Raw genomic sequence first — 26133 nt, forward strand, 5'->3', positions numbered from 1 at the left:
AAATAAAAACAACTGTTACCCAACAGTTATCTGTTCTTTTTTTCTTTTCTTTTCTTTTTTTACCAAAGCACTGTTCAGCTCTGGCTTATGGTGGTATGGGGGATTGAACCTGGGGCTTTGGAGCTTCAGGCATGACAGTCTGTTTACATAACCATTATGCTATCTACCCCTGCCCCCCAGTTATCTGTTCTTGTGTGTGAGTTCTCTCCTTCCATTCCTAATTTTGAACAACTTCCTATATCTGCAATTTTAAATAAGAATTTTACATTAAACAAACAATATTATAAGTACATTTCCTTTGTAAAATTTACATAATGCAGAAAAAAAATGTTCCTGACTCGCTTTTAATCCTAATTTATAGTCTCAATCCCATATTTAGACTCAATCATAGATTATACTTTCAGAATTCATGTATATTATATTGTCTTATTGTTTTATGCACAGCTTAAGACTTGTGGTTTACTGCTGAACTATGTCCCTGAACCTATTTTTTTTTTTAATATTCCTTGTATCATACTCAGTTTTATACTGCAGTTTGTCTTGGGAAACTATGTTTTTAATATGTTACTGCATAGTTGTTGATCCCATGGTTATATCATACTGTACTAACTGTTCTCATTAATATATATCATAGTGTATTAATCATAATGATTAATTCTTATTAATTCTCATTCTTATGTCATTTTCATTTTTTCACTATTACATCACCTGTAATGAAATTCCCTATGTATACATCTCTTCATGAATTTAAATATTACTCCATCTTTACTCTCTAAGAAGATAAAGTATCTAAGGAAATACCAAAGAGTAGAGATATAACACCTTATAACAAAAGTGATGTTTGCATATATATATTTTTTTAATTTTTTATTATCTTTATTTATTTATTTTATAGAGACAGCCAGAAATTGAGAGGGAAGGGGGTGATAGAGAGGGACAGAGACAGAGAGACACCTGCAGCACTGTGTCGCCACATGTGAAACTGTCCCCCTGCAGGTAGGGACCAGGAACTTGAACCTGGGTACTTGTACACTGTAGTGTGTGTGCTCAACCAGGTGCACCACCATCAGGCCCCCTTTGCATATATTTTAATTTTACATTGCTACTACAAAATTGTCCTTCAAATTTGAGGAATTACTTTACAGCCACCAATTGTGATACCATAATTGTCCTTTTATCCTTTCCTTTTTAAAAAAAAATTTTATCATCTTTATTTATTTTATAGAGACAGCCAGAAATTGAGAGGGGAGGGGGAGATAGAGACAAAGAGACACCTGCAGTCCTGCTTTACCACTTGTAAATCGTTCCCCCCGAAGGTGGGGACTGAGGGCCTGAACCTGGGTCCTTGTCCACTGTAATGTCTATCACCATCCGGCCCCTATTTTATCCTTTCTTTAGGCAGAAATTTTTTGAATGAGCATCTGCTAGTAAAATGTAAATTATGCTGTGAAGTTTACCAGGTTTAAGTAATTAAAGCTTGAAAACATGTATGTAACTTCAGTGGTAGTTTTGCTGGAAGCTGGTAAGATTTAAAACTGGGAGACTTCTAGGAAGCTAGGGAGGAGCCTGAAGACTTAAGGCATCAAGATGTGGGAATGATGTTGTCAAAAAAAAAAAATGGCAGATGGACTGGCAAAATAGTGCACCTGGATAGTGTGACTACTTAGTTATGTACAAGAACCAGACTCAAGACTGTTCCCTATCACACTAAAGGAATCGTTGGTGCTGTGGTATTTCTCCTTCACTCCTTCTGTCTCTGTTTCTGTCAGACAAAACTTGGTTCAGAGTGGTGAAGCCTGGCAAGGATCAGGCGGGGGACGGGGGGGGGGGGGGGGGAGGGAGGGAGATAACTATCAGCTGGGTTTGAAGACTAACAACAAACAGCAATCTTGAGAAGTAGGGCTGTGGAGAAGGAGTGCAATACTCTTGTTCCTAATACTGTCTGTTCTACCCTGTTCCAGACTATTTATTCCTTGTCTTTCTCCAAGAACCTGACTTAGGCAGGGTGTGGGAAGACATGCCCATGCTTGTTTTATGACCTTCCCAGGGCTGTGTGTCAGATCTTAGGGGGATTGACAGCAGGATAATGATCTCTGCCTAAAGCAGCTCTCTGTCAAATTCTTTCCTGACAGATACTGATCATTTCTAACACTAGAAAAACAAAAGAGAACATTAATAAAATCCTTAAGTTCCTAGTGACCCTCCATTTAACATGCAAATATAGTAAAAAGTTTTGGGTGGGGGGTAGATAGCATACTGGTTATGCAAAGAAACTCTCATGCCTGAGGCTCCAAAGTCCCAGGTTCAATCCCCCATACCAACATAGCCAGAACTGAGCAGTGCTCTGGTAAAAAAAATAATAAAAAAAATCAAAAAAAGAATTTAAAAAAAGTTTCTAAGAATTTTACCTATCCCAAATCACTTTACAGTCTTAGAATCTAAAACATTGATTTTGTTCTCTTAAGCCTGTTATCTATGATAGAATAGAGAAGAAAGAAAAAGTACTCCACAGACTGCTTCCCTCCACCCTCTGTTTTCCCTAATGTTCATAAAACTTTGCAAAGAATAGCATTTTTTTATAAAAGTAGATTTGAGAAATTATAGCAGAGTATTTTAACTGAAGCTTTGAGGTTTTTTTTTCTTTTTTTAAATTATTTATATTTTTACTCGACAAGACTGTAGGATAAGAGGGGTACAATTCCACTCAATTCCCACCACCAGAGTTCTGTATTCCATCCCCTCCACTGGAAGCTTTCCCATTTTTTATCCCTCTGGGAGCATGGACCAAGGGACATTATAGGGTGCAGAAGGTAGAAGATCTGGCTTCTGTAACTGCTTCTCCACTGGACATGGGCGTTGGTAGGTCAATCCACACTCCCAGCCTGTTTCTATCTTTCCCTAGTGGAGTGGGGCTCTGGAGAGGTGAGGTTCCAAGGTAAGGTCATTGAGGTTGTCTGCCCAGGGAAGTTTTGAAATTTTAACTAACTCACATTTTTTTTTTCCTTTCTTTTTCCCTCACTATCAGAATTATTTGGGGCCCTTTTGCAAACTCCTAGCACCCAGGCTATACTGTATATTAATTAAGTCAAAGTGCTAGAAGCTTTAAGTAAGTAAAACTAACAAACCTATGAGTAAGAGAAAAAAACATCTTTGTGGTTTGAAAACACAGTTTTGAGTGGTTGACCTGCACGTGGTAGAGCAATGGACTGGCAAGTGCAAGTTTAATCTCCTGCACTGTGCATGCCAAAGGGATGTTCTGATTCTTCTCTTTCTTGTGAATAAATACAAATCTTTCAAAAATTTAATTTCAAAGAAATATAAGAGAATCAGATGGCTAAGCCATCTAAACTGTTTGAATTTAATGAAAGAATTCCATGATGCAGCAGAACTGTTAAATAATTTAAGAAATGAAATACAATACTAATATTGGGTTGTTGGCAAAGCCATGATGCATTTTTCTGGGTTTTTTTCTATACAAAGATACATCATGACTTTTCCAACCCAATAAAATTTAGCAAAATGATTTTTTATTAGTGATGTAATATTGATTTACAAGGAACAGGTGGTGATGCGTCTGGTTGAGTACACATATTACAGTGAATAAGGACCTGGGTTCGAGGCCCCTCCCCACCTTGTCCCCACCTACAGAGAGAAAGCTTCATGAGTGATGAAACAGGTCTGCAAGTGTCTGTCTGTCTCTCCACCTCTCTATCTCCCTTTGTGCTCTCTATTTCTCTCTGTCCTATCAAACTTAAAATAAAATAAAGGTGGAAAATAATATAAAGCAGAAGTGATAGGATGAAAATAATAAGGCTCTGAACTCCAGCTCCATCAGAGAGAGAAGGAAAAGAAGAGGGACATATGGAGGTAGTGATGTTGTCATGAGTGGCTTGGAGGGGAAGAGAGGACTGAATCAGAAAAAAAGGGACAACTATGTATAAATGTGGACAGATAGGTATAGAGATGATGGTTGGCCCATGTCTACAACCTTAGGGGAACTGTGGTGGATTGCAGTGAGGAGAGTGAAGATTCAGAACTCTGCTGGTGGAAATGGTGTGGCTTCAAACCCCTGTTGACATGTAATTCTGTAATATAAAATAATAATAATTTCTAAAAAATTTTTCAAAATTGCACCAGATGAAATATATATATATAAAGTAAGAATTTATTTCAATATTGATTTAAAAAATTATAAGATAGCAGGGGTGTAATTCCACACCTTTCCCACCACCTGAGTTCTGTGTCCCCATTTCCTCCATTGAAACTGCAGTAGTTCTCCCCAGGACACAGATATGAGCTATCATTTCTATAAATATCTATTTATCTTTCTGTATATTTGCCCATTTTCCCTATGGTCCTGCCTTCTCTTCCTTTCTTCTTCTTCTTTTTTTTAAATTTCTTTATTGGGGAATTAATAGTTTACCTGTTTACCTTTTCTTCCTTTCTAAGTCACACTTACTGCTTCTGAGTGTTTTACCTTCCCCCACCCCTCCCTCCGGGTCCTGATGGATTTGGAGTTCACAGCCCTTTGGTTATCTTCCCTTAACATTTACCCCTCTGAAAGTATGGACCAAAATTCTTCATGGGGTGCAGAATGTGTAAGGTCTGGTTTCTATAATTGTTTCTTTACTGGATATAGGTATTGGCAAGTTGATCCATACCCCCCACGTGTTTCTATATTTTAAAGTGCATTTTTAATATATATATATATTTTTTTTTTTAACCAGAGCACTGCTCAGCTCTGACTTATGGTGGTGCAGAGGATTGAACCTGGGACTTTGGTATAAAATTGAATACAGAAAGAACAAACTGCAGTATTTCCTTGGTGCTTTTAAGTAATACAAGATAAACATGTTTCTGAACATAAGGAAATTTTCTTTATATATTTAGTATAATTTTATTAGTTATTTCATAATGGTTTACAAGATTATAAGATTACAGGGGTATACTTCCATACCACAACTACCACCAAAGCTCTGTGCCTTCCACCCTCCATGGTAACAACTGTAATTCTTACAAAGTCTTAGAAACAGTTTGGTGACTTTTTCCTCCCAAGTTCATGTGTTTCAATTCTCTATATCCACTTATGAATGAAACCATCCTAAGATATTCTTAAAAGTGGACCAACCTCTTAGTCACTAGCAAAAAGTGCTTAGGACAACCTCGTTAAGGATTTAAATGAATCATTGTTATTTTTGTGCCTTGGGGCATGGAGAGAAATAAACATAGTCTTCTTTGCACCTGCATTTTTTGTTTCATCATTTGGGCACACAAAAATTAAAGTGACTGCATATACATACTTCTACCTCATTATTTAAAAAAATATTCTGGACAATGCTGCCTCCCACTGGAATGGGTGGGCTTCAGGCCCCACTCACATCAAAGGACAAGTCTGTTGCTTGTTGCAAGACCCAGTGAGTCATCACCTGTGCTCTGCAAGAAGGCATGATGGGTGGGGGGAAAGGGGGAGAGGCTGCTTTCTTCTGCTTAAGGAGGAAGGCTGGGAAGTGGGGGCGAGGGGTGGGAGGGCAGAGAAGATTTAAAAACTAAACTTGCTTGAGGAAAGGAGCTGTTTGTCCTTCGCTCTCCATACTTTGTTGAGCTATATGGTCAAGCTTTGTTGAGCTACATGGTCAAGCTGGAGTGGATTTTTCCTTCCAGATGGACTGCAATGAGTTGTATTGATGTTGTTTGTTGGCTTTTCTTGCTTTGGGCCTCACAAGGACAATTATTGATACTCTTCAGGCTCATCACTTTGGTGTCTGCCCAACAAAGGCTGCCTCCCCTTTTTCCTTTTTTCACCAACCCCTTCTTTGGACTGGGGTAGCTGCTAAAAGAATAAGATGTATTTCTACTCCTGATTGAATTACCTGAACGTTTTAGGACATTCCTTTGGGGAAATCAACCTAGGGCTTTTGTTCAGGCTGAGTTGTATTTTGACAATACATTTTGGTCAGTTGTGAAGTCTGTGTAAAGGAGAGCAAGGGACTGAAATGAGAAAGGACTGCTTTCTGCTTTCTTTTCTTTTTGCATTTTCTCCTGTGATGAGAATCATAACCCTAGATTATCACTTCTTTCGTGAGCCTTTTCTTTATCTTCTTAATTTGCACTGCCACAATTTTGTATGGTCTTATCTTACAGATTATCCTTAAGGATAGAAAAGGGTAGGGCAAGTTTAAGTAAGTTTATCTCTAAAGAAACCTCTTGTTTTTTAGCCTTTTGACTTCTAAGTTTCAAATTATACCCTAAAACCTGGCTGGGTTTGGAATGTGAAGCAGGACATAACTAAAACTTGACCTATTTGTGTATTTTTGATGTTCACTGTAGATTAGAAGTAAACATTCCAAAGTTTTTATGTTCTTGAAGGTATAGCTAAACTTGGTTTATCAGGAAAAGAACAAATCCTTGCAGGAAATTTGAAATGGCTGAGAGTTTAGGATGATTTGGTATATTTATGTCTCAGGAGATGGGTATCTTTTTCCTTCACCTAAAAGCAGAAACTTTTGGCTTAAAAGTGGTACAGCTGGTTGAGGGCACATGTTACAATATGTAAGGACCTAGGTTCAAGCCCCCAGTCCCCACCTGCAGGGGGAAAGCTTCACAAGTAGTGAAGCTGGCTGCAGGTGTCTGTCTCTTTCCCTCTATATCTCCCCATTCCATATCTCAATTTTTGGCTGTGTCTATCCAATAAATAAATAAAGATAATGCAAAAATTAAAAAAAAAAAAAAAAAAGAAGACTAGGAAAAGGGAAGAAGTGGGGCCAGGTGGTGGTGCACCTAGTTAAGCACTCACATTACAATGTGTGGACGGTCCTGATTCAAGCCCCAGTCCCCACCTGTAGGGGGTTAGCTTCACAAGTGTTGGAACAGGGCTGCAAGTGTTTCTCTGTCTCCCTCTCTATCACTGCCTTCTTTCTCAGTTTCTGTCTATGTCCACTAAATAAAGATAATTACATTTTTTTCTAAGTAAGGAAGAAACCTCAAAAGTGTCTATTGGTCTCATGATTCACCTCAGTCCTGTCACACCCTTTTATCATTGTTGACAAGCTTAATGTATTTTCTGTCTGAACCTGCCTATAATTGGCCATAAACTTTACACTCTCTTACAGGACTACCAGCCAGACTCCCAGAAATCATGTTGGTTGGATCCCAGTCCTTCTCACCTGGAGGGCCCAATGGAATCATTAGAAGTCAATCCTTTGCGGGGTTCAGCGGCCTTCAGGAAAGAAGATCCAGGCAAGACTTCGGTGTTTCTCTTCTGGGCTGCAGTTTGAGAAGGGCATCAGTTTTGTTGCTCTGAAGAAATTCTGTGTATATGTGGCTTTGTGTATATACACACACACACACACACACCTTATTTTATTCTTTCATGAGAAAAGATGTAATAAACCTAAAATTAAAAGCTGACTTTTTTTTCACCTCTAGGGTTATTGCTGGGGCTTGGTGCCTGCACTACGAATCCACTGCTCCTGGAGGTCACTTTTTTCCTCTTCTTGCCCTGATTTTTTTTTATTGGTGTTGTGGTTATTATTCTTGTTGTTATTGATGCCATTGTTGGATAGGACAGAGAAAAACTGAGAGAGGAGGGGAGGGGAGGGAGAGAAAGACAGACTCCTGTAGACCTGCCTCACAGCTTGTGAAATGACACCCCTTGTAGGTGGGGATCCAGGGGCTGGAACCAGGATCCTTACGCTGGTCCTTGCGTTTTGTGCCATGTGCACTTAACCCACTGCACTACCGCCTGAGCCCCCCCCCCCGACTTTCTTTTTCTTTATTTTGAAGATATTTATTTATTTATTTTTATTTTTTTTACTATTTTTTTTAAATTGGGGAATTAATGTTTTACATTCAACAGTAAGTACAATAGTTTGTACGTGCATAACATTCCCCAGTTTCCCATATAACAATACAACCCCCACTAGGTCCTCTGTCATCCTTCCTTGACCTATATTCTCCCCACCCACCCACCCCCACCCCAGAGTCTTTTACCTTGGTGCGATATGCCTATTCCATTTCAGGTTCTACTTCTGTTTTCTTTTTTTTTTTTTTTAATTTATTTCTTTATTGGGGAATTAATGTTTTACATTCAACAGTAAATACAATAGTTTGTACATGCATAACGTTCCCCAGATTCCCATTTAACAATACAACCCCCACTATGTCATTTATCATCCTTCTTGGACCTGTATTCTCCCCACTCACCCACCCCAGAGTCTTTTACTTTGGTGCAATAAGCCAATTCCATTTCAGGTTCTACTTGTGTTTTCTTTTCTGCTCTTGTTTTTCAACTTCTGCCGAGAGTGAAATCATCCCATATTTGACCTTCTGTTTCTGATATATTTCACTTAACATGATTTTTTCAAGGTCCATCCAACATCAGCTGAAAATGGTGAAGTCACCATTTGTAACAGCTGAGTAGTATACCATTGTGTATATATACCACAACTTGCTCAGCCACTCATCTGTTATTGGACACCTGGGTTGCTTCCAGGTTTTGGCTATTACAAATTGTGCTGCCAAGAACATATGTGTACACAGATCTTTGTGGATAGGTGTGTTGGGTTCCTTAGGATATATCCCCAGGAGAGGAATTGCAGGCTCATAGGGTAGGTCCATTTCTAGCCTTCTGTGAGTTCTCCAGACTGTTCTCCACAGAGGTTGGACCAATTGACATTCCCATCAGCAGTATAGGAGGGTTCCTTTGACCCCACACCCTCTCCAGCATTTGCTGCTATTACCTTTTCTGATGTATAACATTCTCACAGGAGTGAAGTGGTATCTCATTGTTGTCTTTATTAGCATTTCTCTGACAATCAGAGACTTGGAGCATTTTTTTCATGTGTTTCTCAGCCTTTTGGATCTCTTCTGTGGTGACTATTCTGTCCATGTCCTCCCCCCATTTTTGGATGGGGTTATTTGTTGTCTTGTCGTTGAGTTAGGCAAGCTCTTTATATATGTTGGTTATTAAACTCTTGTCTGATGTATGGCATGTGAAGATTTTCTCCCATTCTGTGAGGGGTCTCTTGGTTTGGGTAGTTGTTTCTTTTGCTGTGAAGAGAAGCTTTGTAATTTGATGTAGTCCCATAGGTTTATACTTGCCTTAGTCTTCTTTGTAATTGGATTCGTTTCATTGAAGATGTCTTTAAAATGTATGCAGAAAAGAGTTCTGCCAATATTTTCCTCTAAGTATCTGATAGTTTGTGGTCTAACATCAAGTCCTTGATCCACTTGGAATTTATATTTATATTTGGTGAAATACAGTGGTTCAGTTTCATTCTTCTGCATGTTTCAACCCATGTTTTTGAACACCATTTGTTGAAGAGACTCAGCTTTCCCCATGTAATAGTCTGGGCCCCTTTGTCAAAGATTAGATGTCCATAGGTGTGGGGGCTCACTTCTGAGCTCTCAATTCTATTCCACTGGTCAGTGTGTCTATTCATGTTCCAGTACCAAGTAGTTTTGATGACAATGGCCCTATAATACAATTTGAGATCTGGGAGTGTAATGCCTCCGGTTTGGTTCTTTTTTCTCAAGATTGTTTTGGCAATTCTAGGTCTTTTCTGGTTCCAGATAAGCATTTGTAGCATTTGTTCTATTCTCCTAAAAAGTGTGCTTGGGATCTTAATGGGGATAGCATTAAATTTGTAGATGGCTCTGGGCAGTATATTCATTTTGATAATGTTAATTCTACCAACCCATGAACATGGAATATCTTTCCACTTCTTTGTGTCTTTTTCAATTTCAGTATAGAAGTCTTTCACTTCTTTGCTTAGGTTTACTCCTAAATATTTTATTGTTTTTGTTGTTATAGTAAAAGGAATTGATTTCTGGATTTCAATTTCTTCTAGTTTAGTGTTTCCATAGAGGAATGCCACTGACTTCTGAATGTTAATTTTGTAGCCTGACACCTTACTGTATTTCCTGATGATTTCCAAAAGCTTCTTGATGGATTCCTTAGGTTTTTCTGTGTATACTATCATGTTATCTGCAAGTAGGGAGAGTTTGACTTCTTCTCTTCCAATCTGTATCCCTTTAATTCCTTGCTCCTGTCTGATTGCTATGGCAAGAACTTCCAACACTATGTTGAATAGTAATGGTGATAGTGGGCAGCCCTGTCTAGTACCTGATCTGAGGGGAAATGCTTCCAGTTTTTCACCATTGAGTATGATGTTGGCTGTAGGTTTGCTATATATAGACTCCACTATCTTCAGGAATTTTCCATCTATTCCCATTTATTGTAGTGTTTTGATCATAAAGGGATGTTGTATTTTGTCAAAGGCTTTCTATGCATCTATTGATATGACCATGTGGTTTTTGGTCTTGCCTTTGTTGATGTGGTGGATCACATTGATTGATTTACATATATTAAACCAACCTTGCATGCCTGGGATAAACCCCACTTGGTCATGATGAACAATCTTTTTGATATACTGCTGTATCCAGTTGGCTAGAATTTTGTTCAGTATTTTAGCATCTATGTTCATCAGAGATATTGGTCTGCAGCTTTCTTTTTTGGTTGTGTCCCTGTCTGCTTTTGGTATCAAAGTGCTTTTGGCTTCATAGAAGTTGGCAGGGAGTATTCCAGTGTCTTCAATCTTCTGGAAGACTTTTAAAAGTAGAGGTATTAGTTCTTCTTTGAAGGTTTTGTAGAATTCATTTTTAAAACCATCTGTTCCAGGATTTTTATTTTTGGGGAGATTTTTGATAACTGTTTCAATTTAATTAGCTGTGATGGGCCTGTTCATGTTATCCACTTCCTCTTTACTTAGTTTTGGAAGTTAGTAGGTAACTAGGAAATCATCCATTTCTTCCAGGTTCTCTAGCTTGGTGGCATATATTTGTTCATAGAGGCCTCGCATGATATATTGACTTTCTGCGGTGTCTGTTGTGATATCTCCTCTTTCATTTACTATCCAATTTATTTGGGTCGTCTCCCTTTTTTGTTTTGTGAGTCTGGCTAAAGGTTTGTCAATTTTGTTCACTTTTTTGAAGAACCAACATTTACTTTCATTGATCTTTTGTATGGTTTTCTTATTCTCAATGTTATTTATTTCTGCCCTAACTTTAGTGATTTCTGTCCTTCTGGTTGCTTTAGGGTTCCTTTGTTCTTCTTCTAAGTCTTTAAGATGTGCAATCAGGCTGTTTATTTGTGCTTTTTCTTGTTTCCTAATGTGTGCTTGTATAGCTATGAACTTCCCTCTCAGTAACTGCCTTAGCTGTGTCCCAAATATTTTGATAGCTTGTGTCTTGATTTTCATTGAAGTCTTGAAACATTTTGATTTCTTCTTTTATTTCCTCTTTGACCCAGAAGTTGTTAAGAAGTGTACTGTTGAGCTTCCACATTTTGGGACTGTTACTAATCTTTTGTTGATTTTTAAGTATTAGTTTAATTCCACTGTGGTCTGAGAAGATGCTTGGGATAATTTCAATGCTCCTGAATTGGCTGATGCTCTCTTTGTGGCCTAACATATGGTCTATCCTTGAGAATGACCCATGTGGATTTGAGTAAAACATGTATTCCAGTTTCTTTGGATGAATGACTCTGACAGTGTCCGATAGTTCTAGTTTATCTATCTCTTCATTTAGTTCCCTTATGTCTTTATTGATTTTCTGCCTGGATGATCTGTCAAGCTGAGAGAATGGGGTGTTGAAGTCCCCTACTATGACTGTGTTGCTGTTAATACATTGCTGTAGCCCTTTCAGTAGACATTTGATGTATTTAGATGGCTTCTCATTGGGTGCATAGATGTTAATAATTGTTAAGTCCTCTTAATTGACTGATCCTCTGAGCATTAAGTAGTGTCCATTCCTATCTTTTTTAATCTTATCTATTTTAAAGTCTATCGTGTCAGATATGAGAATAGCTATTCCTGCCCTTTTTTGTGGGCTATTGGCTTGTATGATAGTTTTCCATCCTTTCACTTTTAAGTCTGTGTTTGTCTTGTTGAGTTAGGTGGGTTTCCTGTAGACAGCATATTGTTGGGTTGTATTTTCTGATCCATCTTCCTACTCTGTCTTTTAATAGGTGAATTCAGGCCATTGACATTTATTGATATCAAAGATTGAAGATGTTTTAATGCCATTCTTGTAGAGTTTTAGAGTGTTCTGATATATGTCCTATTTATGGTGGTCTGACTGTTTATAGAAGACCTTTCAGAACGTCTTTCAGGGCAGGCTTGGTGATAGTTGATTCCTTCAACTATTGCTTGTCTGAGAAGGTTTTTATGCCTCCATCTAGTCTGAATGACAGTCTAGCAGGATATCGTATTCTTGGTTGAAAGCCTTTCTCATTGAGCACTGGATAGATATCTTGCCATTGTCTTCCGGCCTGTAGTGTTTGTGTGGAGAAGTCTGCTGCTAATCTTATGGGTTTTCCTCTGTGGATGACTCTTTGTTTTTCTCTTGCAGCCTTCAGGATCCTTTATCCTTATTCCTTTCCATTCTAAATATGATATGTCTTGGTGTCTTTAGGTCTGGGTTAATTCTGTTTGGGACCCTCTGGGCTTCTTGAATCTTTATGTCTTTGATGTTGTCTAGACTAGAGAAGTTTTCAGCTATTATGGCCTGAAGAATGCTTTCTTCCTCTCCCTCTCTTTCTTCCTCTGGTAAGCCAATAATGCGTATATTGTTTCTTTTGAAGTCATCCCATAGGACTCTGTTGTTGTTTTCAGCATCTCTTAATCTCTTTTTGAGATCTCTTACTTCTTTTTTAGTGTCTCTAATTTGTCCTTGATCTTGCTAATTCTGTCTTCAGCCTCATTGATTCTATTCTCTCTGCCCTCTACTGTTTTCTGGAGTTCATCTATTTTGTTGCCCTGTTCTGATACTGTTTTAGCTTGTTCAGCTAATTGTGTTCTTAGCTCAGCTATTTCATCTTTCAGCTTTCTAATAACCTTGAGATAGTGTTTTCTTCCAGAGTCTCATTTGTTGTTCCTGTATTTCTGATTACAATTCTTTCAAACTCTTTACTAACTACAGTGATTATTTCCTTAGCTAATGTTTGAACTCGTTATTTTGTGCTTCACCCTTTGGGGGGCTTTTAGCTGGACTGTTGTCCTGGTTAGTTTCCCCAATATTTCTTCTTGTTGGTTAACCCATTTTATATATTATGTTATGAGTTCTCTCTCTTAGTACTTTTCAAATTACTGATCACTATTTCCTGGATTGACTTGTGTCTAAGTAAGGTAATTAAAGGGTTCACAGTGGTGGAAGTTAACAGTTGTTTCAATAGTATTTTAATCCCTGAGTTGGAGCTCAGTGATTTAAAAGCCTTTTTTTTTTTTTTTTTTTTTTTTTTTTTGTCTGTAGGTTATGGGAGCCTGAGGACTTCTAAACTATAAGTAGGCTTCTTAGCTTAATCACTGACTCCTGACCAAGAGATAAGGCAGGGTGTGGCAGAGATAGTCCATTGGTTATGCAAAGAGACTTTCACAGCCCCACAGCTATGCCACTGAGGTATAGATCTCCTGAGTTTCCTGGTTAGATCTCTGTCCCCCGGTGTTACCTCCTTGCCACTGCTCCAGATTCTGAGGGCAGTAGCAATGGAGACTCAGAGCTGCACTTGGTGAGTCTCTGGGGAGTCCTCTCCTCCCTTCAGCTGTCCCCTTGTTGGTGGAACAGACTGGAGGTGATGTCTCAACTGATAAACTGCCAGACTGTTACCAGCCAATTAGTCTCTCTCTAGGCTCCTCTCTGTCACCAGCAATGTGCGTTTGCACTCACTGGTGATTTGGTGGGTTCCTGTAGTCGTTCTAGTCCTGTCTTGTTGCGGTCCCAGGTGGTCTCCTTTGGTATTCCTAGTTGATCTGGGAGAGGAGAGGAGAGGAGAGGAGAGGAGAGGAGAGGAGAGGAGAGGAGAGGAGAGGAGAAAAACAGATCTCTTATTTATTTATTAATAAGAAGGATAAGAGGAAAGAGAGAAAGAACCAGACATCACTCTGGTACATGTGCTGCCAGGGATCAAACTCAGGACCTCATACTTGAGAGTCCAATGCTTTAACCACTGCGCTACCTCCTGGACCACAAAAGCTGACTTTCTCAGTAACTTAAATTTTTTTAACTTTTTTTTTTTAATTTTTATTTATAAAAAGGAAACACTGGGGAGTCGGGCGGTAGCACAGTGGGTTAAGTGCACGTGGCACAAAGCATAAGGACCAGCGGAAGGATCCTAGTTCGAGCCCCAGGCTCCCCACCTGCAGGAGGGTTGCTTCACAGGCAGTGAAGCAGGTCTGCAGGTGTCTCTCTTTCTCTCCCCCTCTGTCTTCCCCTCCTCTCTCCATTTCTCTGTGTTCTAACAACAACTACATCAATAACAACAATTAAAAAAACAAGGCCAACAAGAGGGAAAATAAATATAGATAAATATTAAAATTTTTTCTTAAAAAAAGGAAACACTGACAAAAAATATAGGATAAGAGGGGAACAACTCCACACAATTCCCACCACCAGAAATCCCTATCCCATCCCCTCCCCTGATAGCTTTCCTACTGTTTATCCCTCTGGGAGTATGAACCCAGGGTCATTACGGGGTGCAGAAGGTGGAAGGTCTGGCTTCTGTAATTGCTTCCCCACTGAACATGGGCATTGACAGGTCAATCCACACTCCCAGCCTGTCTCTCTCTTTCCTTAGTGGGGCAGGGCTCAGGGGAAGCAGCATCCCAGAACACATTGGTGGGGTTGTCTGCCCAGGGAAGTTTAGTTGACGTCATGTTAGCATCTGAAACCTGGTGACTGAAAAAGAGTTAACATATAGAAACAAACAAATTAATTGTTGATTAATCATGAACCTAAAGGCTGAAATAGTGCAGATGAAGAGTTGGAGGTTTCCATTTTGTAGATAGTTAATAGGCCTATTTTAGTTATATTTCAAAGGGCCCATGACTATACTAGTTTGTTCTTTTTTCCCTGAGCCTGACATCTGATATACAGGTGGATCCAAGTTATTGTCTGGGGAGATGATGTCATGGTTGGAAAAAGAACCAGAAAACTGGATCAGGGAAGAGAGTACCTCCCAAGTACGGGAAAGGTATATAAATATTACTGAATGTAAACCCCATTGATTAGAAAGAAAATGACTGAAGAATTAGACATGTATGTGTCTAGTAGTTCCTACCCTCCTCCTTCCCACCCACAAACACACACTCCTTTTTAGGGTCATTTTCCATTGCATCTAAATTTCACAGAGTGTGTTTGGTGTAAATGTAGGCGATGTATAAAAAAACTACCTCAGCATGTTGATTCTGGGAAGTAGAGGTCATTCAGTCATGGGAAAGTCTATTTTCTGGTTTCCTGCGATTGTCTTTTATCTAAAATATAGCTTGAGGGTAATCAAGAAAGAAAGCATAGGTAGTGAAAGAGACAGTATGGAATAAAGTTCATGTTGTATTTTTCTTTTTTATTTTTATTTATAAAATGGAAATATTGACAAAACCATAGGATAGGAGGGGTGCAGTTTCACACAGTTCCCACCACCTGAACTCCGTATCCCATCCCCTCCCTTGACAGCTTCCCTATTCTTCATCCCTCTGGGAATATGGACCCAGGGTCATTATGGGGTGCAGGAGGTAGGAGGTCTGGCTTCTGTAATTGCTTCTCCACTGAACATGGGTATTGGCAGGTTGATACATACTCCCAGCCTGTCTCTCTCTTTCCCTAGTGGGGCAGGGATCTGGGGAGGCAGGGTTCCAGGACACATGGTGAGGTCATCTGCCCAGGGAAGTCAGATTGACATCATAGCATAATCTGGAACCTGGTGGCTGGAAAACATTAAGATATAAATCAGAACAAATTGTTGATTAATCATGAACCTAAAGGCAAGAATATTGCAGGTGAAGATTTGGGGTCTTCGTTTTGGAAAAAGCTGGTAGGTCTATTTTAGGTATATTACAAGGGGCCCATGACTTTACTAGTTTTTGCCTGAACCTGACAGTTAACATGCAGGTAAACACAAGTTATTGTCTGGTGAAATGGTGTCATAGTTGGAAAAAGGACTAGAAAGCTGTATTAGGGAAGAGAATAGCTCCCAAATATGGGAAAAGTATATAAATATTGTTAACTGTAAACCCCATCAATTTGATCTGGGGCCCCTATTCCACATAATTGCCTATGTAACCTCTGCATCCCTGTAGTTCTGAGCTTGCACTCTGTGGTCACAGCTAGGAACATACCAGGCTGCACTAATTTCAGGACCCATCTTCCTCAGGTAATAATAGGTAGAGTATGTTGTCCAACATACTTCAGAGAATGGAACATTCCCTGTCATTGTTGATCCACATTGAAGGCAAGGTCTTATAGGGGCCCACAAAGGGGCCCATTATGTTGTTCCTGATGGAGATGACCAGTGACAATGGTGAGAGGCATCTGTTAAAGGTCTAGGCCTATCATGTCTGTGTGGGAATCCCAGGACTCCCTGACTAGGGCCCCAAGTGATGGGGTGGCCTGGTAGTGACTAAAGAGTCATCATTAAAGTATGCTAGTATCTTGCCCCTATTCAGCTTTTGTTGTCCTTACTTTGTCTGACAAGATTAACTTTGGAGTGATTGAGGGAGGAGTGTAATAGGAGGTAGGTGAGAAGGGGAGCTAGGTCTAAGTATAAATTGTCTCACTAGGTACTTTAAGGTATCTTTTTAGCTCTTTCTACTTGCTTGCTTCATTTATTGACTCACTACAAACTATTGTGCACTTTTGCTTAAGATATATATTTTCCCCTAACTTATAGATACATGTACATATGCCCTATCTCATGGGTCATGGTCTATATCTAAACTTTTGTTAAGAAGTGCACCACCTGAAATGGAATTTAGGAGTCCTATGAGCTAGGAAAGTTCTCACCAGAATAATGAAGCTGAAGGGTTGACATTCCTTGTCTGACCTTTCTGGACACACTCTGAAGTGTAACATGCTGAAGTGGTACTGGTTGCATTGATTAGGTTTGGATCAACAGATGTAGTATCAGTTGGTATGAATTGAGAGAAGCATGAAGATATAAACATAAGATGATTTAAGGGCATTACTTAGGTCAAATAATTTTGAATGCCTCGAATTCACAATGTCATCTTTTCTTTCCATAGATGTAACTCCTTCATTGAAAATTCTTCTGCTATCAAGAAACCTCAGGCCAAACTGAAGAAAATGCATAACTTGGGACACAAAAACAACAACCCTTCCAAAGAACCTCAGCCTAAAAGAGTGGAAGAGGTCTACCGGGCCTTGAAAAATGGACTTGAGTAAGTACTTTGAAGCTAATAATGGACTGAAATCCTTTTCTGTTCTAATCTCTTTGGAGAAGGAGGGCAGCTAGAAGAAGGATTTTCAGAGATGAGTCAGTCTTAGAACATCTTTTTAAAAAAATATTTGTTTCTATAGTAGATATTTTATTCTTGTACCATAACTGAAGAAGTCTTAAGATAGATGAGCCCTAAAGATGTAAAATATGTTGGGTTTTTCATATTCTATTCATAACATTGAAGGAGACCAAAAATAGTTACATCTTTATGTTTAACTCTGTATAGGATTAGATTTCACTTCAATGATGTTGGGCAAGCATATCTATTCCAGGGATTGCTGAAAAAAGGTTATAAAACCTACCTGAGTACATTATTGGGGTTCTTTGCCCAAAATAAAACTTGGTGTATGTTGAGACAACTGTAGAATTGGTACTGTATTGAATGAGCAAGATCTATGACCACCAACTCAGAAATGACTTAATGCTTGTCTCACCCTCTATAATATCAGATCTGATCTCAAGTGTACTGTCACCTGTATGTAAGCAACTTTTGCTTTGGTCAAGTCAATTGTATATAATTACAGTATAATTTCATTTGGGTAAGTCTACATTGTGATCATATAAGTACATGATTCAATTATCTGTAAAGAATCAAAATTAAAGAATCACTTAAGTTGAAGATTTAGGAAATAGGCCAGCTGACAAACAGCTATAGAGTTAGAGACAATTCCTTAGTATCCATCCACAGGGAAGAAAGAACTTCTCCTGAATGAAGGTTTCTGGTAGTTGTCACCAGAGGAAGTTTCAGGACCATTGCCATAGAGACCAGGAAGCACCTCAAATCTGATCTAATACAAATATGCCAAAACTTATACCATGTTTTAGAAATGTGTTAGCAGAAGCAACTGTTATTTTTTTTTATTTATTTAAGTAGAACCTCTTACTCAACCAGGTCTTTATCTGTTCTTGCCTTCCACATGTCTGCTTGTATTGATACGTTATTCTAATGTCAGCACCTTTGCTTCAATATACTCTCCTTCAATGCTCCTTTCCAGCTGAGGTTTTTACAGTGTCAGCACTCATAATATTTTACCCTTGACCTGTCAGGATTACAGCAATATCCATAGATAGGATGCCCCATCCTTTCCCAGTGATTTTCTTTTTCTTTTTTTAATATTTATTTATTCATTTTCTCTTTTGTTGCCCTTGTTGTTTAACATTGTTGGGGTTATTGATGTTGTCGTTGTTGGATAGGATAGAGAGAAATAGAGAGAGGAGGGGAAGACAGAGAGGCAGAGAGAAAGATAGACACCTGCAGACCTGCTTCACCGCTTGTGAAGCGACTCCCTTGCAGGTAGGGAGCCGGGGGCTCGAACCGGGATCCTTATGCTGGTCCTTGTGCTTTGTGCCATGTGCCCTTAACCCACTGAGCCACCGCCCGACTCCCTCCCAGTGATTTTCTTTTCTGAACTTGTGAATTCACACAGACTCACCTGATTGACCATCTGGATAGAATCAGATAAAACTGCTAGAACTTTCAAAATGTTGAGATTGGGAAATGGCAGAGCCTCTGCCTCCAGTCCTGCACTCCACAAAAAGCAAAGTTCAGTTTCTTAAGCTCCCTCCCTTCAGAAGGAAAAGCTCAGTTATAGTACCTGGTTCCATTTGACAGTCACAGAATATTCTCATTATGTCTCATCTTATCTTTTCAGTGAATATCTGGAGGTCCACCAAACGGAGTTGGACAAGTTGACAGCTCAGTTAAAAGATATGAGAAGAAACTCTCGCCTGGTAAGTACCATCTAATTGTCAGAGCAGGAAATAAAACATCTTGAACCCCTCTGGATTCTTTAGTGACTGGACAAATAAATAAGCATCAGACAGATTGATAATAGAAAAAGAGAAATGTATTAATAACATATATACCTCTTTTGCATTCAGGAGAGACCCAGCAAAACACTGACATGATCTGTAAATAACTCATTGAGTTTTTTGGAAAGGAAAAAAAATAACATCAATTAGGATAGTTACCAAAATCAGCACAGTAAAGCAAAGGCATGTAGATTTAACTTCTGTCACTTACATTGATTAGCTCTTCCCCAGGAGATGCCATTGTGCCTTTGTCCTTCAAAGGTAACCATTGTATGTGCTGAGTATCTTCTTTTATGAGTGGGGTTGCAGACAGGGAAAAAAAACTTTAAGAAATGCAGATGCAGGCCAGATGGTGGTGCACTTGATTGATTGCTTATGTAACCATGTGCATGGATCCGGGTTTAAGCCCCCTTGATCCACCTGTAGAAGGAAGTTTCACAAGCTGTGAAACAATGATGCAGGTCTCTCTCTCTCTCTCTCTCTCTCTCTCTCTCTCTCCCTCTCACCTTTCCCTCTTGCCTATTAAATAAAGTAAATGAAGGTAAAAAAAGAAAAAAAAATAGGAAGGAAGGAAGGAAGGGAGGGAGGGAAGAAGATAAATGTATAGCCAAGGGAATGCAAAGCACTATTTCCTGCTGTGTGTTTTAGAATAAGGTTAAAATTATTCTTTGTGAGTTTTTTAAAAGATTGATTGATGAGAGAGAGAAGAGGAAGAGAGAGCGAGAACACTGGACTCTCATGCTTGAACGTTTTCTCCTCTGTGTCACATACCAGACAGCAGTTAAATCTTTTATTTTTAATTTTTTTATTATCTTTACTTTATTCATTGGATAGTGACAGCCAGAAATCAAGAGAGAAGGGGGTGATAGAGAAAGAGAGACACCTGCAACACTGCTTCACCTCTCCACAATGCATTCCCCCTGCTGGTGGGGACCAGGGTCTTGGAACTTGGGTCCTTGCACATTGTAACATGTACGCTCAAACAGGTGTGTCACCACCCAACCCCTAACAGTTATTTTTCTTAATACTTTATTCTTAATACCTTTTAGGTTTTTTCCTATCTTTTTTCTATAAATAAATTTTATTATCAGAAAGTATATATTTCTATCCTTTTCAAAAGCTATTTTTCAAAATAGCCTCTATAGCCCTTCCTCCTAAAGAACACAAGAAAATTAAAAATTGGAGTTGTTCTAGTATATTGTTGATAGAAAATTTGGAACCCAGAACTTTTGCTTAATCTCCAGTCTTTTAAAAATAGTATAAATCACTGGTGATAGAGAAGAAAAAAATGTCAAGATGTAATTGTTCTGAGAATTTGTAAGAGTCCTTGAGCCACTTCAACTGCACATTGTTATGTTTAGTTTCAAAGCATCAAACAGCCCAGAATAAGCTTACCTAGGAGGTAATAGGTTGTATGCATATACATCAAAATACATCAACGCAATAGCTATGCTAATTACTGATATCTTTTCTTTTCTTGGAGATAAGTTAAAGTGTATATTTCTGTCCTTTTCAAAAGCTTAGAAGTTGAGAATTTTATAGAATTAAAAGAAAGGTTTAGTAGTAGTGTTAGAGCATAAGTTGTCCCTATTAAAGTGGATCAGCCTCTTATAGAGTGGCCTTCAGAGCTTTTGAATACCCTTGACAAATCTCAATGGTAAAAAAATATTTATCCTTGGAACACAATGGAGACTGGAATGAATGGACTTCTGCCAGAACCTAGTGAGATTGGTGACAGGGGGCCAAAGAGTGATAGTGTATAGATTCTACTATGCTCTTATAAGTGATAGTGTATAGGGGGCCTAGCTCTGGATTGGTGACAGGGGCCAAAGAGTGATAGTGTATAGATTCTACTATGCTCTTATAAGCCCACAGGAAATTAACAGTTTTTGAAAAGCGTATCATCCTCAAGTACTCTTAAATGCCAATTTTACATGTTTAAACAGGAATGCAAGTATTTTTTAAATATCACACTGCTATATTTGATGCTTTTAAAAAAAAATAAAAACTGAACAGAAATTTTACTTGCTTCTCTGTAGAAGGAAAAGCTCAAAGTCAGTGAAAAACCTTAAAGCTCCCAAGGGGCAAAAGAGTAATGGATGGAATTCTAGAGTTGCAGAATATAAATAAATATTGACTTTTAAAAGTAGTCATACTTGTTTTTAACCCAATTTTTACTGTTTAAGAGAATTTTTTTTTAAAAAAATCTCTACCACAACCCTGCAGGATTGGTTATTTTACTCAGAATGTAGACTAAATTTCCTTATTACTCTCAGTAACAATTATGAAGAGGATATGTTTTAATGCAGATGTTTCTTTATATTTTAGGGTGTGCTGTATGACCTTGACAAGGTAAGTAATTGCTCTATGACGGCATATTGCTGAAAAATAAAACCCTGCATCCTTGACTAGTCATCAATGGTTTCCTCTTAATATGCAGTAATATATAGTAGAGAACTTTTTTGGTCTAGCTCTAGAAAAACATCTTTTTGTCTAATGAGGATAATGAGTGGCTACCATTAAAATTCCACTTGGCTATAGGATTCTTGGTCTTCTGATTTGCCACGTGTTTAGAAAAAATTGCCTGCGTTCTCTCTAAATATTGATTACCATATTTCATTAAAACAAAGATGTCTTCGATTGGAAAACACTGTTATTTTATGTGCCAAATACAGTTAAACTGATATAGCTCTTTTTTTTCACTTAAAATTTGTATTTTACATATAGTGACAAAACTTTTAAGCCTGTGATAATGATAAATTTACTGTATATGATGATCTTCATACATGCCTTTCTATACCTCCAATAACTTTAAAGTTGAGTCATAGTATAATCTTTCTGAAGATACTTAAAGGGTAATTAAATTTAGTGCATATAATAGTAATATTTATAACTAAATGAAGAGGTGAGGCATGTAAAATATGATGATCTTTGAGTGTATATAGGCAGTAGCAATAGTAAAATTCAATCAATTTCAGAAACACTAAAATGTGAGAAAGAAAAGGTTCATCTAAGAGGGGACAAATGTTATTATGGAGGATATACATATGCCCCAACATGATACTGTTCTGCCAGAAATCCAGTAAATTCTAATTGATTGTCCTCCCTTGAAACACAAGGATTCCAATAGTGAACTCAAGTCCCTCTCTCAAAGTATTTATTCAATATTTGTTTGCTTGTATATTACCAGAACATTGCTAGGCTCTGGCTTATAGTGGTGCTGAGGATTGAATTTAAGAATTCAGAGCCTCAAACAAGAAAGACTTTTGCATAGCCATTATGGTATCTCCCCAGTCCATATTTATTCAATATTTAAAATAAATACTTTTCAGATTGATACTAGAAGATTTCAAAAGTGACAAAATGAGAGGAAGAAAGGGGAAATATTTAGTATTTTCTGGTACATTTTGAGTATGAAGTGATGAAGATATTCTCACAAGTCTAGATAAATTCAACTGTAAATGACTGCAGTTTTTCAAACTTCTAATTCCAGCAAATTAAAGCAATTGAAAGATACATGAGACGCCTGGAGTTTCACATTAGTAAGGTAATTGAAGTTCCTATTGTCTTTGTTTCTCTGTTCCGTTACTGATCAATACTCTTTTGGTATGGCCAGAGCATCCAATCCATGGAGAGTTCCTTATCTAATTGACTGCTACAGTGATTAACAATTAAGTCCTTTAACAATCAGCCAGAGAGGAGGAGGGAAGAGAATGAAGTCTAGTAATCCAACACAGGTATATTCTACTACAGTTCAACAAACATTTGAGTTCTTATTATGTAATGTATGCAATGTCTCCTGAAGGCATATAGTCTTCATTAGAAAGACTATTAGCTTGCTTAGAAACAAGATTGACCCACACTGACCCTATAAAAACATTACATCTGCCTAACTTTACTCCACAGTACTACGTAAAACCTGATAGTCTTTGCCATAAAAGACTAAAGTTTTTAAAGACAAATCCCATGTACCTCCCTAAATCGTTCTTAAATGGCATAGTTTCCATTTTGTCTGTGTTGCTGACTGACATTCAGCCCAGAGCCCTACCTACAAAGAGTCCTGTGATGGTCTAACTAACCTAGAGTGGGGTGAGATTCATTCATTTTGAACACTATCAGTAGGCACAGGTACAACTTAGGACCATTTCCTTTTGGGAACAGCTAAATCACAGTAGTAGCAATTCTTGTTCTTATTTACAAGTATCATCACTTTCCAAAATTATGAGACTAGAAATTTAAGCTATTCTCTCTTTTCAAAAATATTAAGTGAGCTAAGTCAGAAAGATAAAGATGAGTATGGGATGATCCCACTCATCAACAGAAGTTGACTAAGAAGATCTGAAAGGGAAACTAAAAGCAGGACCTGACCAAATTGTAAGTAGGGCACCAAAGTAAAAACCCTGTGGTGAGGGGTAGACATGCAGCTTCCTGGGCCAGTGGGGGGTGGGAGTGGGTGGGAGGGATGGGTCACAGTCTTTTGGTGGTGGGAATGGTGTTTATGTACACTCCTAGCAAAATGTAGATATATAAATCACTAGTTAATTAATCTGAGGGGGGAAAATCACTCAAACTGAATCTTTTTAATATATAAGCTGTGTATTTGATATGCGGGTATCAACATTTTAATAAGCTCACCAGTTGAGTTTTAGCTAAATTGTAAAGTCTGGAAGCTACCTTGTATGGCAATCACCAACCAAAAGATTCTATTAGCAAATATGCCACTCATTTAATCTTATACCTCCTTCTTAATCAGAGACAATTCCATTGACCCCTCACAAAACAAAATCTGTCAATTCCTCTCAATAGAGTGGGATGAATTGTTGAACTAGAAGATAATATAGAATCCTTTAACCAAGAGAATAATGTTCAATCCCGTAATATTTGTCTTCTAAGTGTAATCAATTTCTGGATAGAGAAGACAATTATGTAAATTATTGTATATTACTGTAGCAATTATGTAAATATTATTGTATATTACTAATAGCAGTGCTTCTCAGTGAGCAGTCAATTTTTTTCCTGCTGAACAAAAGGGATATTATAACACATTTAAAGTTTTTTATTGGGAGTCAGGCAGTAACTCAGCGGGTTAAGCACAGGTGCCACAGAGCACAAGGACCAACATAAGGATCCCGGTTCAAGCCCCTGGCTCCCCACCTGCAGGGGAGTCGCTTCACAAGCAGTGAAGCAGGTCTGCAGATGTCTATCTTTCTCTCCCCCTGCCTATCTCCCCCTCCTCTCTCCATTTCTCTCTGTCCTATCCAACAACAATGACATCAGTAATAACAATAATAATAACTACAACAATAAAACAAGGGCAACAAAAGGGAATAAATGAATAAACATTAAAAAATCTTTAAAAAACAAAAAAAAGTTTTTAATTGTTTTATTTTATTTTTTTAAAGATTTAATTTCTCAATGGGGGAGAGGGCAAGAGATACAGAACTCTAGCATATGCAATGCTGGGGATCAAACTCAAGACCTCATGCTTCCAAGTCCAGTGATCTAGCCACTGCTTTACTGCCCAGATCTCATCTTTCATTTTATTACTTCAAATATGTTAAGTTCACGTGTAGCAAAAGAAAATATTTCAACACCCACTGTATGAACTTTGTACAAAAAAATTGAATATTTAATTAACATTCTTGTTCTCATTTCAAAAAAGAGAATCTTAAACTCTGAGGTCTATTATATCCATCTCTAAGCATTTCTAGATCTGGATCTACAACCTAAACCTTCTTTATTAAAAGAAGAAGAAAGTTTGTATTGAAATAAAAATTTCAAATACTCCTAGGTAAAGACATCTTCCCCAGAAGTAAAAGTCTGTTTGCTTCTGCTAATCCTGGAAGACAGTGTCCCTGTAGTTAATTACAATTAACATTCATAAGTTAAAACAAGCACTGTGGCCATTCTAAAGTCATTCCTAATGAGCCTTTTCTTCACTAAGCACTATTGATGTTTTCAGGTAATTCTTTGTTGTAGAGGACTGTCCTCTGCATTCTAAAATGTTTAGCAGCATCCCTGCCCTCTGCTTAGTAGATGCTAGTATCACTTCCTGTGACACTGAAATCTATCTCTAGACATTGCTAAATGTCCTCTGGGTTTCGAAATAGCATCAGGTTTCAAGATAGCATTAGATTGATTAAGAAAGTCATTGTCTTAGAAGCATTAAGTAATCATCATGCTTATATATTATCATCAGTAGTCATTTGCAAATACTCTGTAAATATAGAATGGTTCACTTTCATTTTCATGTTCTTTTTTTTTTTTTATTTACTTATTTTGTTTAGTGCATATGAAAGAGTTTCACATAAGATGAAAAAGAAGCCAAAGCACTCACTCCTCTGGTAGATATGGCTTTAGGGATTGAACCAGGAACATCAGGCATGCAAGTCTGATGCTCTACAAATTGAGTCATTCCCCAGCCATGCTTCTGTTTTTTTTATTGTATTTTAGTTCATACACAAGGCATTTTATAATCATTAACTCTTCTTTTTGACAGATTTTAACAATATGCTTCACTATAATTTTAAGAAGTTAACTTCATTTTCCACATTATTGTTAAGGCTAATAGTTGAAAATAATTTTTGTAAAGTTTTGACTTTTTTTAAGTGCTAGGCCTAGAAAGATAGCTAACCAGGTAGGATATATGCCTCACTATGCACACAACCCAAGTTCAAACCCTGTCACCTCATGGGAGTACTGTGGTACTAGGAGATATTGTGGTGCTATAGCGTTTGTACGTGTGTGTGTGTGTCCATGGATGGATAGATGAAGTAATTAATTAATTAACTAATTAATTAATTAATGAAAAAGTGGTCTGAGAGTAGTAGAATAACCTTTGCATGCATGAGGCTCCAACCCTCAGGAAAAACAGGGGTGCAAGGACCTGGATTCAAGGCCCTGCTTCCCACCTGCAGAAAGTCTAGTATACTACAAAATTTTCACCTTGGTGTGAAATTATATATCCTTCCAGTATGTGTTCTATGTATAGAAGATTCCTGTCGTCATTATCCAATACTTGGCTCACACAATCCACC

At 38.0% G+C, this 26133-nt stretch overlaps 1 protein-coding gene across 3 annotated transcripts in view; it reads left to right on the plus strand.

Moving 5' to 3' along the window:
* Nucleotides 1-26133, plus strand: part of RIPOR2 (RHO family interacting cell polarization regulator 2) — a 275401-nt gene that overhangs the window by 192944 nt on the left and 56324 nt on the right. For 2 of the 3 annotated variants that reach the window (XM_060189282.1, XM_007525933.3), the window contains exons 1-4: nucleotides 17017-17225; nucleotides 18937-19015; nucleotides 21425-21448; nucleotides 22590-22643. In XM_060189282.1, the coding sequence (XP_060045265.1) occupies nucleotides 17032-17225; nucleotides 18937-19015; nucleotides 21425-21448; nucleotides 22590-22643 (351 nt within the window). In that variant the 5' untranslated portion in view covers nucleotides 17017-17031. Of the gene's footprint in view, nucleotides 1-7109; nucleotides 7237-17016; nucleotides 17226-18936; nucleotides 19016-21424; nucleotides 21449-22589; nucleotides 22644-26133 lie in introns of those variants that run through there. The other variant, XM_060189283.1, reaches the window with a different exon arrangement.

Source organism: Erinaceus europaeus, chromosome 4 (assembly GCF_950295315.1).
Source record: "Erinaceus europaeus chromosome 4, mEriEur2.1, whole genome shotgun sequence".
Taxonomy (NCBI): domain Eukaryota; kingdom Metazoa; phylum Chordata; class Mammalia; order Eulipotyphla; family Erinaceidae; genus Erinaceus; species Erinaceus europaeus.